This window comes from Myxocyprinus asiaticus, chromosome 40 (genome assembly GCF_019703515.2).
Source record: "Myxocyprinus asiaticus isolate MX2 ecotype Aquarium Trade chromosome 40, UBuf_Myxa_2, whole genome shotgun sequence".
Classification (NCBI taxonomy): Eukaryota; Metazoa; Chordata; class Actinopteri; order Cypriniformes; family Catostomidae; genus Myxocyprinus; species Myxocyprinus asiaticus.
In genome coordinates this window covers 1,521,091-1,534,435 of record NC_059383.1, presented here as the reverse complement: position 1 = coordinate 1,534,435, position 13,345 = coordinate 1,521,091, and the positions used below count along the sequence as shown (strand labels likewise).

At 49.3% G+C, this 13,345-nt stretch overlaps 1 protein-coding gene across 1 annotated transcript in view; it reads left to right on the top strand.

Annotated features, from left to right (window-relative positions):
- The window catches only part of arsib (arylsulfatase family, member Ib), a 36,520-nt gene extending 26,531 nt beyond the window's left edge, over positions 1 to 9,989 (top strand). The window contains exons 2-3 of the mRNA XM_051680587.1: positions 600 to 2,000; positions 9,605 to 9,989. Of these exons, the coding sequence (XP_051536547.1) occupies positions 600 to 2,000; positions 9,605 to 9,626 (1,423 nt within the window). The 3' untranslated portion in view covers positions 9,627 to 9,989. The remainder of the gene's footprint in view (positions 1 to 599; positions 2,001 to 9,604) is intronic.
- The last annotated feature ends 3,356 nt before the right edge of the window (positions 9,990 to 13,345 follow it).

The window sequence follows — 13,345 nt, the reverse complement described above, 5'->3', positions numbered from 1 at the left end:
TCATAGAGGTATACCTGACATCCGAGGACGCTGTTACTGAGCAAAATAATATAAGTTAAAAGTGGTCTATTTTTCTCTTGTTCACTAGCTTCCAACATCTTATGTCTTATGAATGGGTTGTCTTCATTTATATAATTTAAGCAACTTACGCCTAAACTTAGCACTTGCGTGAAAATACCAAAAATGTATGACTTTGCCAACTGACTTCACATGTATGGCGAGCCACATTGCACTGCGCTTAAGACATAATGGTCTCAAAATAGAGCCTATAATCTGTATAGGCTATTCCAGTTTTTTTTGGTCAAAAGGATGTTCTCTTTCAAAGCTCTGTCTAACCGGCAAAGTCTAAAACTCTTACTTTGCGTAACAATTATCACATGTTTGGTGAGTAGGTGGTGCCTCACTGTTTTCAAGCACACATTAGGATGGATTAGCCTTCACGCTACACATGTGATGTTGTCACGTGTCTCTGACAACCTCTGAATGTGGTTTGAATGATTGAGATGGTTGGTAATACCAGGTGTAAATGATACCAAACTTTCAAATGTTTTTTGTCCTTTGTGTCTGAGCATTGGGAATTTATTTATGCTTACCCTCAGATATCAAATCCACACTGGCCTACAGCACTCGATCATCAGACCACGTCAGCCCAGCTGCCTGCCTGTGGATATGGTCACACTTCCTCAACGCTTGCAGGAAGCTGGTTACTCCACACACATGGTGGGGAAGTGGCATCTGGGATTCTACCGGAAAAACTGTTTGCCCACACGTCGTGGATTCCACACTTTCTTTGGTTCATTGACTGGCAGTGTGGACTATTATACATATGGCTCTTGTGATGGCAAGGCTTTGTGTGGCTTTGACCTCCATGAAGGTGAGTCTGTGGCATGGGGCAGAGGGGGCAAGTACTCAACTCACCTCTACACCCAGAGAGTTCGCAAAATCCTAGCGACACATGACTCAAGCAGCAAGCCTCTCTTTATCTTCCTTGCCCTTCAGGCGGTGCATACACCTCTAAAGCCTCCCAAAGAGTACATCTATCCATATCGGCGTATGGGCAATGTTCCCCGCAGGAAATATGCAGCCATGGTTTCTATTGTTGACGAGGCAGTCCGGAATATTACTTATGCGCTACGCAAGTATGGCTTCTACCGTAATAGTGTTGTCATCTTCTCCACTGACAATGGAGCCCAGCCACTCACAGGAGGCAGTAACTGGCCCCTGCGAGGGTGCAAGGGAACATATTGGGAAGGTGGTGTTAGAGGAGTGGCTTTTGTGCACAGTCCCTTGATACGCCATAGGAGAAGAGTCAGCAGAGCCCTTATACACATTTCAGACTGGTACCCAACCCTGCTTGGCCTTGCTGGGAGCAATATGTCCCAGGATCAGGAATTAGATGGCTTTGATGTTTGGCCAACCATTAGTGAAGGGAAAGAATCTCCACGTTTTGAAATTCTTCACAACATTGATCCTCTCCACCGGCGTAGCCAGGGTTCGATAAAGGAAGGCCATGGACTGTGGGACACGAACGTGCAAGCGGCCATCAGAGTGGGTGACTGGAAGCTCTTGACTGGTGATCCTGGTCATGGCGATTGGATACCACCTCACGTCCTTACAAATTTTCCTAGCAGCTGGTGGAACCTGGAGAGACAGTCTGGAGACAAACGAAAATCTATCTGGCTCTACAATATCACAGGCGACCCTTGTGAAAGGCATGATCTTGCTGGACAAAGGCCTGACATTGTTAAGGAGCTCCTAGCACGTCTAGCGTTCTACAATCGCACAGCGATACCTGTCCGCTACCCACCAGATGATGCTCGCGCTGACCCCAATTTGAATGGGGGAGCGTGGGGACCTTGGGTAGGTGATGAAGAAGAGGAGGAAAACTGGGATGGAATTTATTACAAGAGGGGAAAGAATCGCAAAAGGAAGAAATGTAGGCTCTGCAAAATACACTCTTTCTTCAAGAAGTTCAATTTAAAGATCATGTCAAACCAGATGTAAGGTTCTACTATTATTGGACATTACTTACAAAAGCATTGGGCCTCTGTAATTTTTCATGTGTGTGTAGACTTGTCTCTCATTATTCTCATTGAAATTTTTAGTATCTTAACCAGCTTCCAGTGGAATGTCATTTGACTACGACATGCATAGATTTACAAAGGAATGCTTGTGGAACTATAAAGAAGTATTCAGACACAAATCATCTTGATTTATTTTCCACCAAATAATGCATATAATAGAGCATCAAAACAAGAGGAAATATTTTGAATATAATCTGCCCCATATTCATGTGTAAGACTTAATATCTTCACATCTAGATGTATTTATCATGTTTGCGACATTGAAGGTAAGCTGCTTAGCAAACAAACCCTAATCAGACTGAAAAAAATGAAAGCTTAGTGGTACATAGGTGAAAAATCTAACAAAGTCAAATTGCTTCATTTTACTTTTCTGTCATACAAAGCCAAAACGCAGTAACTATAACAATACTGAAACTGAGGAAGAATGGCTTCAAAGTATTTTTTTATTTATTTTTTGTCTAGCCAAATGTGGATTAAAAAAACGTCTCAGTTACTACGAAACCATGTTTCCCTGAAAGGACTGAACGAGATGCTGCATTAGAAGCTGATGCTGTGGGAGTACGCTGCAGGGGGTGGTGACCTTGAAACCCTATAGTATAATACCAATTTAATTGGCTGGTAATGCTTGGCATCATAGTGAGCATATAAGCGTGGCTCAGCTTCACACCATTAGGGTTTTCCGACTAAATGGGAGGGAGAGGGGATCTCTCGTCCCATAACAGCAAAAAATCAGTAGCTCCAGCAATGCTACGCAGGGTTGTTCCCCCACATCTTTTCCCCTCTCCCCCTCTTCTTTCTTCCAACTTAAAATCACCTCAAACTCATTTAAGATCTTTATGAACAAAAGTGTCTCATCCCATGTAAACAAAGAATTTGACTTTACATGTTTGGTATCATTTAAAAGAGCTTAGTGTGAATGATCTCATGTGATCTCATTCTTATAGCAGTAGACTAAGTCTTATCAAAGATTTGATATTTAGAGAAATCATGTCTCTGCTGCTGGAGTGTGTCTTCCTGGGGCCTTCAATGTAAATTACCACAAGGACTCATCCAGGTGTGACTTCCTGAGTCACTGGATTCTATTTATTTCCAAATTAAATAGAGGACGCTTGCACGCTGCCTGCCACTTATTATCCAAGTCACAGGAGAAGCCACATCCATACAGATGCGAGATGAAGCGGGCTCAATATAAACAATGTTGGAGCGTTTCTCTATATATGAACAATAATGTTCCCTATCTGTCACTTACTCGATGTTGTGTCGATGTAGTGACACTAGGGGTGACTCTTGGGAGCCCCAAACACCTCTGCTTTTTTGAAAAAAGGACAATGAGAATTGGCGAGTGGAATTTGCATGCCACTCCCCCAGACATACGGGTATAAAAGGAGCTGGTATGCAACCATTCATTCAGATTTTCTCTTCGGAGCCGAGCGGTTTTATTCATTGAGCTGAATTCATCCGCCGAGTTCATTCACCTCTCTCTGCTGGATTTTACGGCGCATTTCAGCAGCTTCTCCCCCTCTGCATCTGTGGTTTGCAGAGAACGCCCCTGGGCGCTTCGGCAGAACATTTAAAAGAGTATATTCTAAAAGAGTATATTTTCTTTCTGAAAGAAAGCAACGTTGCGGTCGCGGTTTGCTTTTGTAAGAAAGCAAGCCACCCCAGTGGCTCCCTGCACCGATCCTTCTGCCTACGGGTTTGAGTACGCGTCGGTTAGCACTGGGGGCGATTTGGGGACATCAATGGGACCACCTCCGCCAGGTATCCCCCCACGGACCTCCCATTCCCCAGCATGCTCGCTTGCCCTCTCGCACGAGACCAGCGGCTCGTCTCAGCGCGAGTTCGACTTCTCGTTCGGAGCTCCGGAAGACAATGAGTTATCGAGCACAGCATCGGAGAGTGGGCTCGTCCAGTCTGACGCAGAGGCTTCGGCTCGGCTTCCTCCTTCGTGAACGGTCGCCCAGCCTCACGCCGATGTGGAAATGACGGACATGCTTTCCCGGGTGGCTGCGAACCCTCCACTCTCCCCTGAACCCTCGCGGCTCGACGATCGGTTCCTGGGCACGGGGCGCAGGCCACGCCCCATTCCTTTCTTCCCGGAAGTGCATGAGGAGCTGACAAGATCGTGGGAGGCACCTTTTACTGCCCAGTCCCAGTCTTTCAGCTCCCCGCTCTTGCTACCCTCGATGGCGGAGCGGCCAGGGGGTATTCAGTGATCCCCCAGGTGGACAAGGCGCTCGTGGTGCACTTGTGTCCTCAGAGTGCTGCCACCTGGCGCAGGCGCACGAAGCTCCTGTCCAAGGCCTGTAGGTTTACGTCGTCCCTGACGGCTAGAGGCTACGGTGCCACTGGACAAGCCGCCTCTGCCCTGCACGTCATGGCTCTCCTGCAAGTACACCAAGCCAAGGCACTAAAAGAACTGCACGAGGGTAGTTCTGACCCGGGATTGATGCAGGAACTGCGCTCGGCGACCGACCTCGCTCTCTGGGCGACGAAGGTCATGGCGCGGTCTCTCAGGCAGGCGATGTCCACCCTGGTGGTCCAGGAGCGCCACCTTTGGCTCAACTTGGTCAAGATGGGAGAAGCGGACAAGGCACAGTTCCTTGACGCCCCCATTTCCCAGGTTGGCCTGTTTGGTGACGCCGTCGAAGACATTGCCCAGCAGTTCTCGGCGGTGAAGAAGCAGACGGAGGTTTTACAACATATCCTGCCCCGGCGTGGCTTAAGACCCCGCACCCTGTCTGCTCGTCGCCAAGGGCATCCTCCTGTAGCAACAACACCGGCTCCGCCACAGCCCGCCCCCGTGGCCCAGCTCCGGCGTGGAGCCCTCCACAGGAAGCAGACGCCACCTGTCTCGTGGCCGGCTGCTAAGAACCCGAGGAAGGCTTCGAAGCACACCTGAGACGGGCGACCCAGGGGCGAGGAGATCCACTTCTCTGGGGTTGGTCAACAGACCACTCCATCCCCCGGTGGAGGGCTGGGAGGAGAATCTTTTGTCGCCGCATGCCCAGGAGGCTGTGGCACTCAAAAGCCTGACAAAAGAATGGTTCCCTTGTCTCCTGGATCATATATCCGGTGTGCACAGCCGTCGTCACGTCCACTGTCCCATTTTGGCAGGTATGGTGCCCCTGTGCGCCAAGCAGTGGCACAAACACGCCCACATGGGATTGGTTCCAGTGGACAACGGGGACGAGATTCCTCCTCCCCCCTCCTCAACCAATCTTATGGTGGGCAGCAGGAGCCAGGTAAGTGCTTCGACGTCCCTGGATGCAGCATGGCCACGGGGCTCGAGTCTCCTCGATGTGGCACCTCGAGCTCTGCCCCGCAGCGAGGCCCCACCCGCCGGTATGTCCGACATGATCATTCCCTTGGTCCCCCTCGCCCGGAGATTGGGCGCATGGCTTGCGCTTTCCAACCCGTCGCGATGGCTGACCCGGACCGTCCGACTCGGCTACGTGATTCAGTTCGCCAGGCGCCCGCCCAGGTTCAGCGGCGTCTGCTTCACCTCGGTGAAGGGCAAGAATGCCGCTACTTTGCGTGCGGAGTTCGCTACGCTTCTGCGCAAGGGCGCGATAGAACCTGTCCCTCCAGCCGAGATGAAGAAAGGGTTCTACAGCCCTTACTTCATCGTACCGACGAAAGGCGGTGGGTTGCGACCAATCCTGGACCTGCGAGTATTGAACTGGACTTTACACAGACTCCCATTCAAGATGTTGATGCAAAAACGCATTCTAGCGAGTGTCCAACATCTAGATTGGTTTGCGGCAGTAGACCTGAAGGACGCGTACTTCCACGTCTTGGTCCTATCTCGACACAGACCCTTCCTGCGGTTTGCCTTTGAGGGCCAGGCGTACCAGTACAAGGTCCTCCCTTTCGGCCTGTCCTTGTCCCCTCGCATCTTCATGAAGGTTGTGGAGGCAGCCCTTGCCCCGCTAAGGGAAGTGGGCATCCGCATTCTCAATGACTGGCTGAACTTAGCTCACTCTCGAGAGTTGCTATGCGCACACAGGGACCTCGTGCTCCAGCACCTCAGCCAACTGGGGCTTTGGGTCAACTGGGAAAAGAGCAAGCTCTCCCCGGTTCAGAGCATCTCTTTTCTCGGTCTGGAGTTGGACTCAGTCTCTATGACAGCGTGCCTCACGAACGAGTGCGCACAGTCGGTGCTGAACTGTCTGAAGGCGTTCAGATGGAGAACAGCGGTTCCACTGAAACACTTTCAGAGGCTCCTGGGGCATATGGCATCCTCAGAGGCAGCCACACCGCTCGGGTTGATGCATATGAGACCGCTTCAGCACTGGCTTCGGACTCGAGTCCTGAGATGGGCATGGCACCGCGGGACACATCGCGTGACCATCACGCCAGTCTGTTGCCGCCTCTTCAGCCCTTGGACCGACCTGGCATTTCTACGGGCAGGGGTTCCCCTAGAGAAGGTCTCCAGGCACGTCGTGGTTACAACAGACACCTCCAAGACGGGCTGGGGCGCCGTATGCTACGGGCACACAGCTGCCGGTTCTTGGACTGGCCCACGGCTGCGTTAGCACATCAACTGCCTAGAGTTGTTGGCAGTACTGCTCGCCTTGTGGAGGTTTCGGCCATTGATCCAGGGCAAGCACGTGTTGGTCCGGACGGACAATACAGCGACGGTAGCTTACATCAACCGCCAAGGTGGTCTACGCTCCCATTGTATGTCACAACTCGCCCGCCATCTCCTCCTCTGGAGTCAGCAGCGCCTCAAGTCGCTACGAGACACTCTGATTTGGAGTCGATTCGGTCAAGCACAGGTAGACCTGTTTGCTTCCTGGACTCCTCCCACTGCCCGCTTTGGTACGCCCTGACCGAGGCACCTCTCGGTATAGATGCGTTGGAACACAGCTGGCCCCCTGGACTACACAAGTATGCGATTCCCCCAGTAAGCCTACTTGCACAGACCCTGTGCAAGGTCAGGGAGGACCGGGAGCAAGTCATCCTAGTAGCACCCTACTGGCCCACCCAGGCATGGTTCTCAGACCTCACGCTCCTCGTGACCGTGGTAGACACGATCACTCAGGCTAGGGCTCCCTCTATGAGGCGCCTGTATGCCTTGAAGTGGCATCTGTTCGCTAAGTGGTGTTCTTCCCGACAGGAAGACCCCCAGAGATGCACAGTCGGATCGGTGCTTTCCTTCCTGCAGCAGAGGTTGGAGGGACGGCTGTCCCCCTCCACTTTGAAGGTGTATGTAGCCGCTATTTCGGCTCATCACGATGCAGTAGATGGTAAGTACTTGGGGAAACACGACTTGATCATCAGGTTCCTGAGAGGCGCTAGGAGGTTGAACCCCTCTAGACTGCGCCTTGTTCCTTCGTGGGACCTCTCTGTAGTCCTTCACGGTCTATGGGGAGCTCCCTTTGAGCCCTTGGAGTCAGCTGAGCTTAAGGAGCTCTCTTTCAAGACTGCCCTCCTGACTGCGCTCTCTTCCATCAAGAGGGTAGGGGACCTGCAAGCGTTCTCTGTCAGCGAATCGTGTCTGGAGTTCGGTCCGGGTTACTCTTACGTGATCCTGAGACCCCGACCGGGCTATGTGCCCAAGGTTCCCACGACCCCTTTTAGGGATCAGGTGGTGAACCTGCAAGCGCTGTCCCAGGAGGAGGCAAACCCAGCCTTGGCATTGCTGTGTCCGGTGCGAGCTTTACACATCTATTTGGATCGCACGCTGAGCTTTAGAAGCTCCGAGCAGCTCTTTGTCTGCTTTGGTGGACAGCGGAAAGGAAGTGCTGTTTCCAAATAGAGGATCGCCCACTGGGTCATTGATGCCATCGCTATGGCATATCAAGCTCAGGACATGCCACCCCCTGCTTGGTTACGAGCCCACTCTACCAGGAGTGTGGCGGCCTCCTGGGCCCTGGCCAGTAGCACCTCTTTGGCAGACATCTGCAGAGCAGCGGGCTGGGCAACACCCAACACCTTTGCGAGGTTCTACAATCTCCAGGTTGAGTCGGTTTCGTCCCATGTAGTGGCAGGCACAAGGTAAGTTCTGGGACAGCTGGCTGGGTGTACCGCTTGCGCATAGTGCCTTTCCCCTCCCTTGAAGGGAAGACGTGCCAGTAGTGTTCACAGACTGTGATCCCTGGATGACTTCCTCCTTTGCCCTGTGGCAGTCGAGTTTTCGGAGAAACTCGCTGCCGGCTCAGTAAGTGTGCTGGTAAGGCCCTGTACTGAGGTAGGTGCTCCGCATGCGGTGGTTCCCGATAGGTAACCCCATGTGTTATATCTTCCGTAAAATAGTTTCCCTCTTGGTAAACTACATCTTCCTTGAGCTGAGGGCCCTCTGCTCCGGTTGCCATGCTTGTAGAAACTCCTTCCCCCTTGGGTAGGACCTACCATACGACTCTCCACATGACATACTTCTGACAAGACTCGATAAGACCATGTGATGTATTTCCACTTGAAGTACCCCCCCCTTCTCTGGGTGGGGTGTGGTCTCCGCAGTGTCTTCCCCTTGGGAGTGACACCCCCCCCCCCCCCCCCGACGTGGACACTCACGGATCCCAGTCCGCTAACAAAATTCCACTCTTTTTGGGGAGAAAAAAGATAGCTCGTCCCTATAGTTGGGCAGTCGACCTGTTCCTGATGGACTGTTCGACGCTCATAAGAGCGTTGGGGGAGGTTACGTGACGGCCTGGTGTGCTGGCTACAAGGCACACAGCAGTCTGCCCATCACACACCAGCAGTTCATGCAACACAGTTCAGCTAGTTGTGGCGTTTTGTATAGGGACACCTAGTGTCACTACATCGACACAACGTTGAGTGAGTGACAGATAGGGAATGTCCTAGTTACTTTCGTAACCTCCGTTCCCTGATGGAGCGAACGAGACGTTGTGTCCCTCTTGCCACAATGCTGAACCTCCTGCTGAAATGGCCGGGACCTGATCTCGGCTCCTCAGCACAAAACCTGAATGAGTGGTTGCATACCAGCTCCTTTTATACCCGTATGTCCGGGGGAGTGGCATGCAAATTCCACTCGCCAATTCTCATTGGCCTTTTTTAAAAAAAGCAGAGGTGTTTGGGGCTCCCAAGAGTGACCCCTAGTGTCACTACATCAACACAATGTCTCGTTCCCTCAATCAGGGAATGGAGGTTACGAAAGTAACCATGATAGTGTGTTAAAGTACATGACAACAAGCACTGTTGATCTCCTTGTTTCATCCCAACCGTCAAATACGTCACACTGATATCACACTATCACCAGAGAAGCGGTAGCCTATGTTATATACTGTGTTTATGCAGCATTATGGTTTTACTTAATGTCTAATAAAAAAAGTCCAAAGATCTGAAATATCCCACGATCCACAACGTGAAGTTTTAATGAACTCAAATATGTAAACAAGTTATATATCTTAAGTATCATAAGATAGAAGTTATTACTAACAGTATTTCATTAGTAATTAAACAATTCCCAAATTTATACTAACCACAACCTAAATGTATTTAAATACACTGAACTAAGAATATTTTAAGAGGAAAATGACAATACTTTTCTTAAGTGCAGGGGCAGACTGGCCATAGGGAGAACCGGACTTTTCCCAGTGGACCGGCCGCGAAAAAGGGCCGAACGGGCATTGATAAGCTGAAACGGGCTGCTGCGTTAAGCCGAACAGGCCGCGACTGGCTGAAGAGGGCCGCAAAACGGCGCCGCAATATGCAGAAATGGACAGCAACAACATTTCAAAATTATTTGGCATTAACTAAGTGTACCTAGACTGTGGGGACTTAATATTATAATTATATAGAACAATGTAAAGTCATCAACCCTGTTCCTACATGCTGTATGTTATAAAACATGGCAAAGCTTTTAACCCTTGTGTGCTGTTCGGGTCTTTTTGGACCCGTTTTGAGTTTTTTTTCTTTAATAAAAAATGGTATCCTTTATCTGAGTGGTACAAAACTTGGTGACTTTTCCTCCACTTCCTATCTGAACACACACACAAAAAAAATCTAGACTTGATATAATAAGTCTAAGGGGTCGTAAAAAAAAAAAAAAAGCAACACTTGTGATGTTTCGGGTCATTTTTGACCCACCATAGGAAATTAATGGGAGTTTTTTTTTCTTTTCAAATAAAAATCAATAAATCAAACACAATGCAAAACACAACCACACATAAATGAAGGGGTGAGAAAATAAAACATCCACAATGCAAACCCCCACCCAGGTTTTTGTTCTGGCTTTGTTTAACTTCCACTGGTTTCATATCAGGGTAACAATATTTTCTATTTACAAATTTTACTCCTAAACCTAACCCTACCCATCACACAAACATGTGCTCATCACCGGATTTGAAGATCAACATCATCTGACCAATTTAAGAGCTTTTTTTTTTTTTTTTTTACTGATGAGGACATTTGGCCCGCACAAGTGTAGACAAACCGGTCTATATATACCAAACATACCACACAGGTTGAAGTCTGAGTCTGACCCCTGTGTGATAAACTTTATGCTAGAATTTTGATGTCTGATGTTTGAAATAAATGACAGGGAACACAATAATAACTCTTTTCTTTGTTACACAATCAGATTTGACTGTGGCAGCATTGTCATGTTTGACAGCATATTGGAGCATCATTGCAAAATCTGACACTTCAACTCAAGTGGTTTACAAAAATGCTACTGTTTTATTTTTTATTTTTTATAATGTCTACATAAATATCCAATGCATAACTTATGATAATATCTAGAAATTAAGTTTGTTAGAACATGAGCTTATAGAGATCAGCCAATGCATGGAGCACTGAAGTCATCTACTGGCCACAGTTGTTATTTCATGTAATTATATTTTTTATTCCAGCAGATGTCACCAGAGACCCCCAATGCATAACAAATTGTGATGGGTTGACACTTTCAATTTATTGAAATAAAGTTTTTTTTTTTTATTGAAGTGAAGATAACATAAAATGTGCTTGTTTTATATGAAAATTAATGGTGTTATTTAGTAATTTAGAGCTAAATAAGGCATAAATACCATAAAAATATAACCCATAATAAATTAGTGTTATTACATATCTTTAAAAATAAATAAATAAATGAAAAAAGCTAAATATTACACATGTATGTTTGGGTCATTTTTGACCTGTGAACATCACAAGTGTGACTCACAAAAGAACAGTGCACAAGGGCTAAGTGAAGCCCAACCTGCAGCTAGACATATGTCTTCTAGAGATATCCTTAAAAAAAGGACACTGTGTCTAAGTGCACTTCCACAGTCAATTCATCATGAACTTCATAGACGCTTAATCATTAATCTTAGAGTTCGTACAAAATCCTTTCATTTTTAAACATTGCCCACCAACATCTACTCTGTTCCCTATCTGTCACTCACTCGACGTTGTGTCGATGTAGTGACACTAGGGGTCACTCTTGGGAGCCCGAGACACCTCTGGTCTTTGATAAAAGGCCAATGAAAATTGCCGAGTGGTATTTGCATGCCAGTCCCCTGGACATACGGGTATAAAAGGAGCTGGTATGCAACCACTCATTCAGATTTTCTCTTCGGAGCCGAACGGTCATGCTCACTGAGCTGAATACTACTGTTCATTCACCTCTGCTGGATCTGACGGCGCATTTCAGCGGCTTCTCCCCCCTCTGCACTGTGTACTGCAGAGAATGCCCCTGGGCACTTCAGCAGAAATAAAAGAGTATATTTCTCTGAAAGAGTATATTTTTCTAAAAGAGCGGCACACACTGAACATCTTTTTAAAGATGCGTCTTTCTAAAGATGCTTTTCTGATTGTGTGTTATTCCTGGTTGCGCTCGTTATCTCTCACCTTCTGATGGTCAAGATTGCTGTCTTTCGTGTCTGGGCACTGCTCACGCATAGACAGTGTTCGTGGATGGTCATGTTCTCATTGCGAGGATATGTCCATGGCAACGTTGCGGTTGCGGCTCGCCTTTGTAAGAAAGCAAGCCACCCCAGAGGCTCCCCGCCTCGGTCCTTTTACCCACAGGTATGAGGCCAGCGCGGCTATCACTGGGGGCGATTTGGGGACCCCAATGGGACCGCCTCCACCGGGTATCCCCCCGCAGACCTCCCATTCCCCAGCATGCCGGTCTGCCCCGATCGGGCTTCCGGATGAGTCCGCCGGCTCGTCTCACGGCGAGTTCGACCTCTTATTCGGAGCCCGCGAAAGTGATGAGCTCTCGAGCGCAGCATCGGAGAGCGGGCTCATCCAGTCGGAAGCCTCAGCTGGGCTCCTCCCTTCGGGGACGATTGCCCAGTCACAGGCTGACGCGGAGATGATGACATGCTTTTCCAGGCAGCCGCGAGTGTCAGCTAGAGTGGAACCCTCTGCTCTTCCCTGAACCCTAGCAGCTCGGTGATTGGTTCCTGGGCTCGCGGCGCCACTCAAAGCCACGCCCCGCCCCTATTCCTTTCTTCCCGGAAGTGCATGAAGAGCTGACAAGGTCGCGGGAGGCACTTTTTACTGCCCGGCTTTTCAGCTGTGTCCGGTGCGCGCTTTACGCATCTATTTGGATCACACGCAGAGCTTTAGAATCTCTGAGCAGCTCTTTGTCTGCTTTGGTGTACAGCGGAAAGGAAGCGCTGTCTCCAAGCAGAGGATCGCCCACTGGCTCATTGATGCCATAACTATGGCATATGTCGCCCAGGACATGCTGCCCCCAATAGGGCTTCAAGCCCATTCTACCAGGGGTGTAGCGGCTCCCTGGGCCCTGGCCAGGGGTGCCTCTCTAACAGACATTTGCAGAGCAGCAGGCTGGGCAACACCCAATACCTGTGCAAGGTTCTACAACCTCCGGGTGGAACCAGTTTCGTCCCAGGTAGTGGCACGCAACACAAGCGGATAAGCCCGGGATAGCTGGCCGGATGTATCGCTTGCGCATAGCGCTTTCCACCTCCCTTGGAGCTGAAGACATGCGCCATTAATTCCCAGTAGTGTTCACAAACTTTGTTCCCTGGTTGACTTCCTCCGAGCCCTGTGGCAGTCGAGTTTTCAGAGAGATTCGCTGCCGGCCCAGTACACGCGCTAACTAAGAGCCCTGTTCTGCGGTAGGTGCTCTGCTTGTGGCTGTTCCCTGTAAGGCTAACCCCATGCGATTATATATTTTCCGCTAATTCGTTTCCCTGTTGGCAAACTGCGTCTTCCTTGGGCAGAGCCCCTCTGCCCCAGTCTCCATGTTTGTAGTAACTCCTCCCCCATTGGGCAGGATCTACCTTGAAGACTCTCCACATGGTTGGAAAGACCATGTGATGTATTTTTCCACTTAAATATCC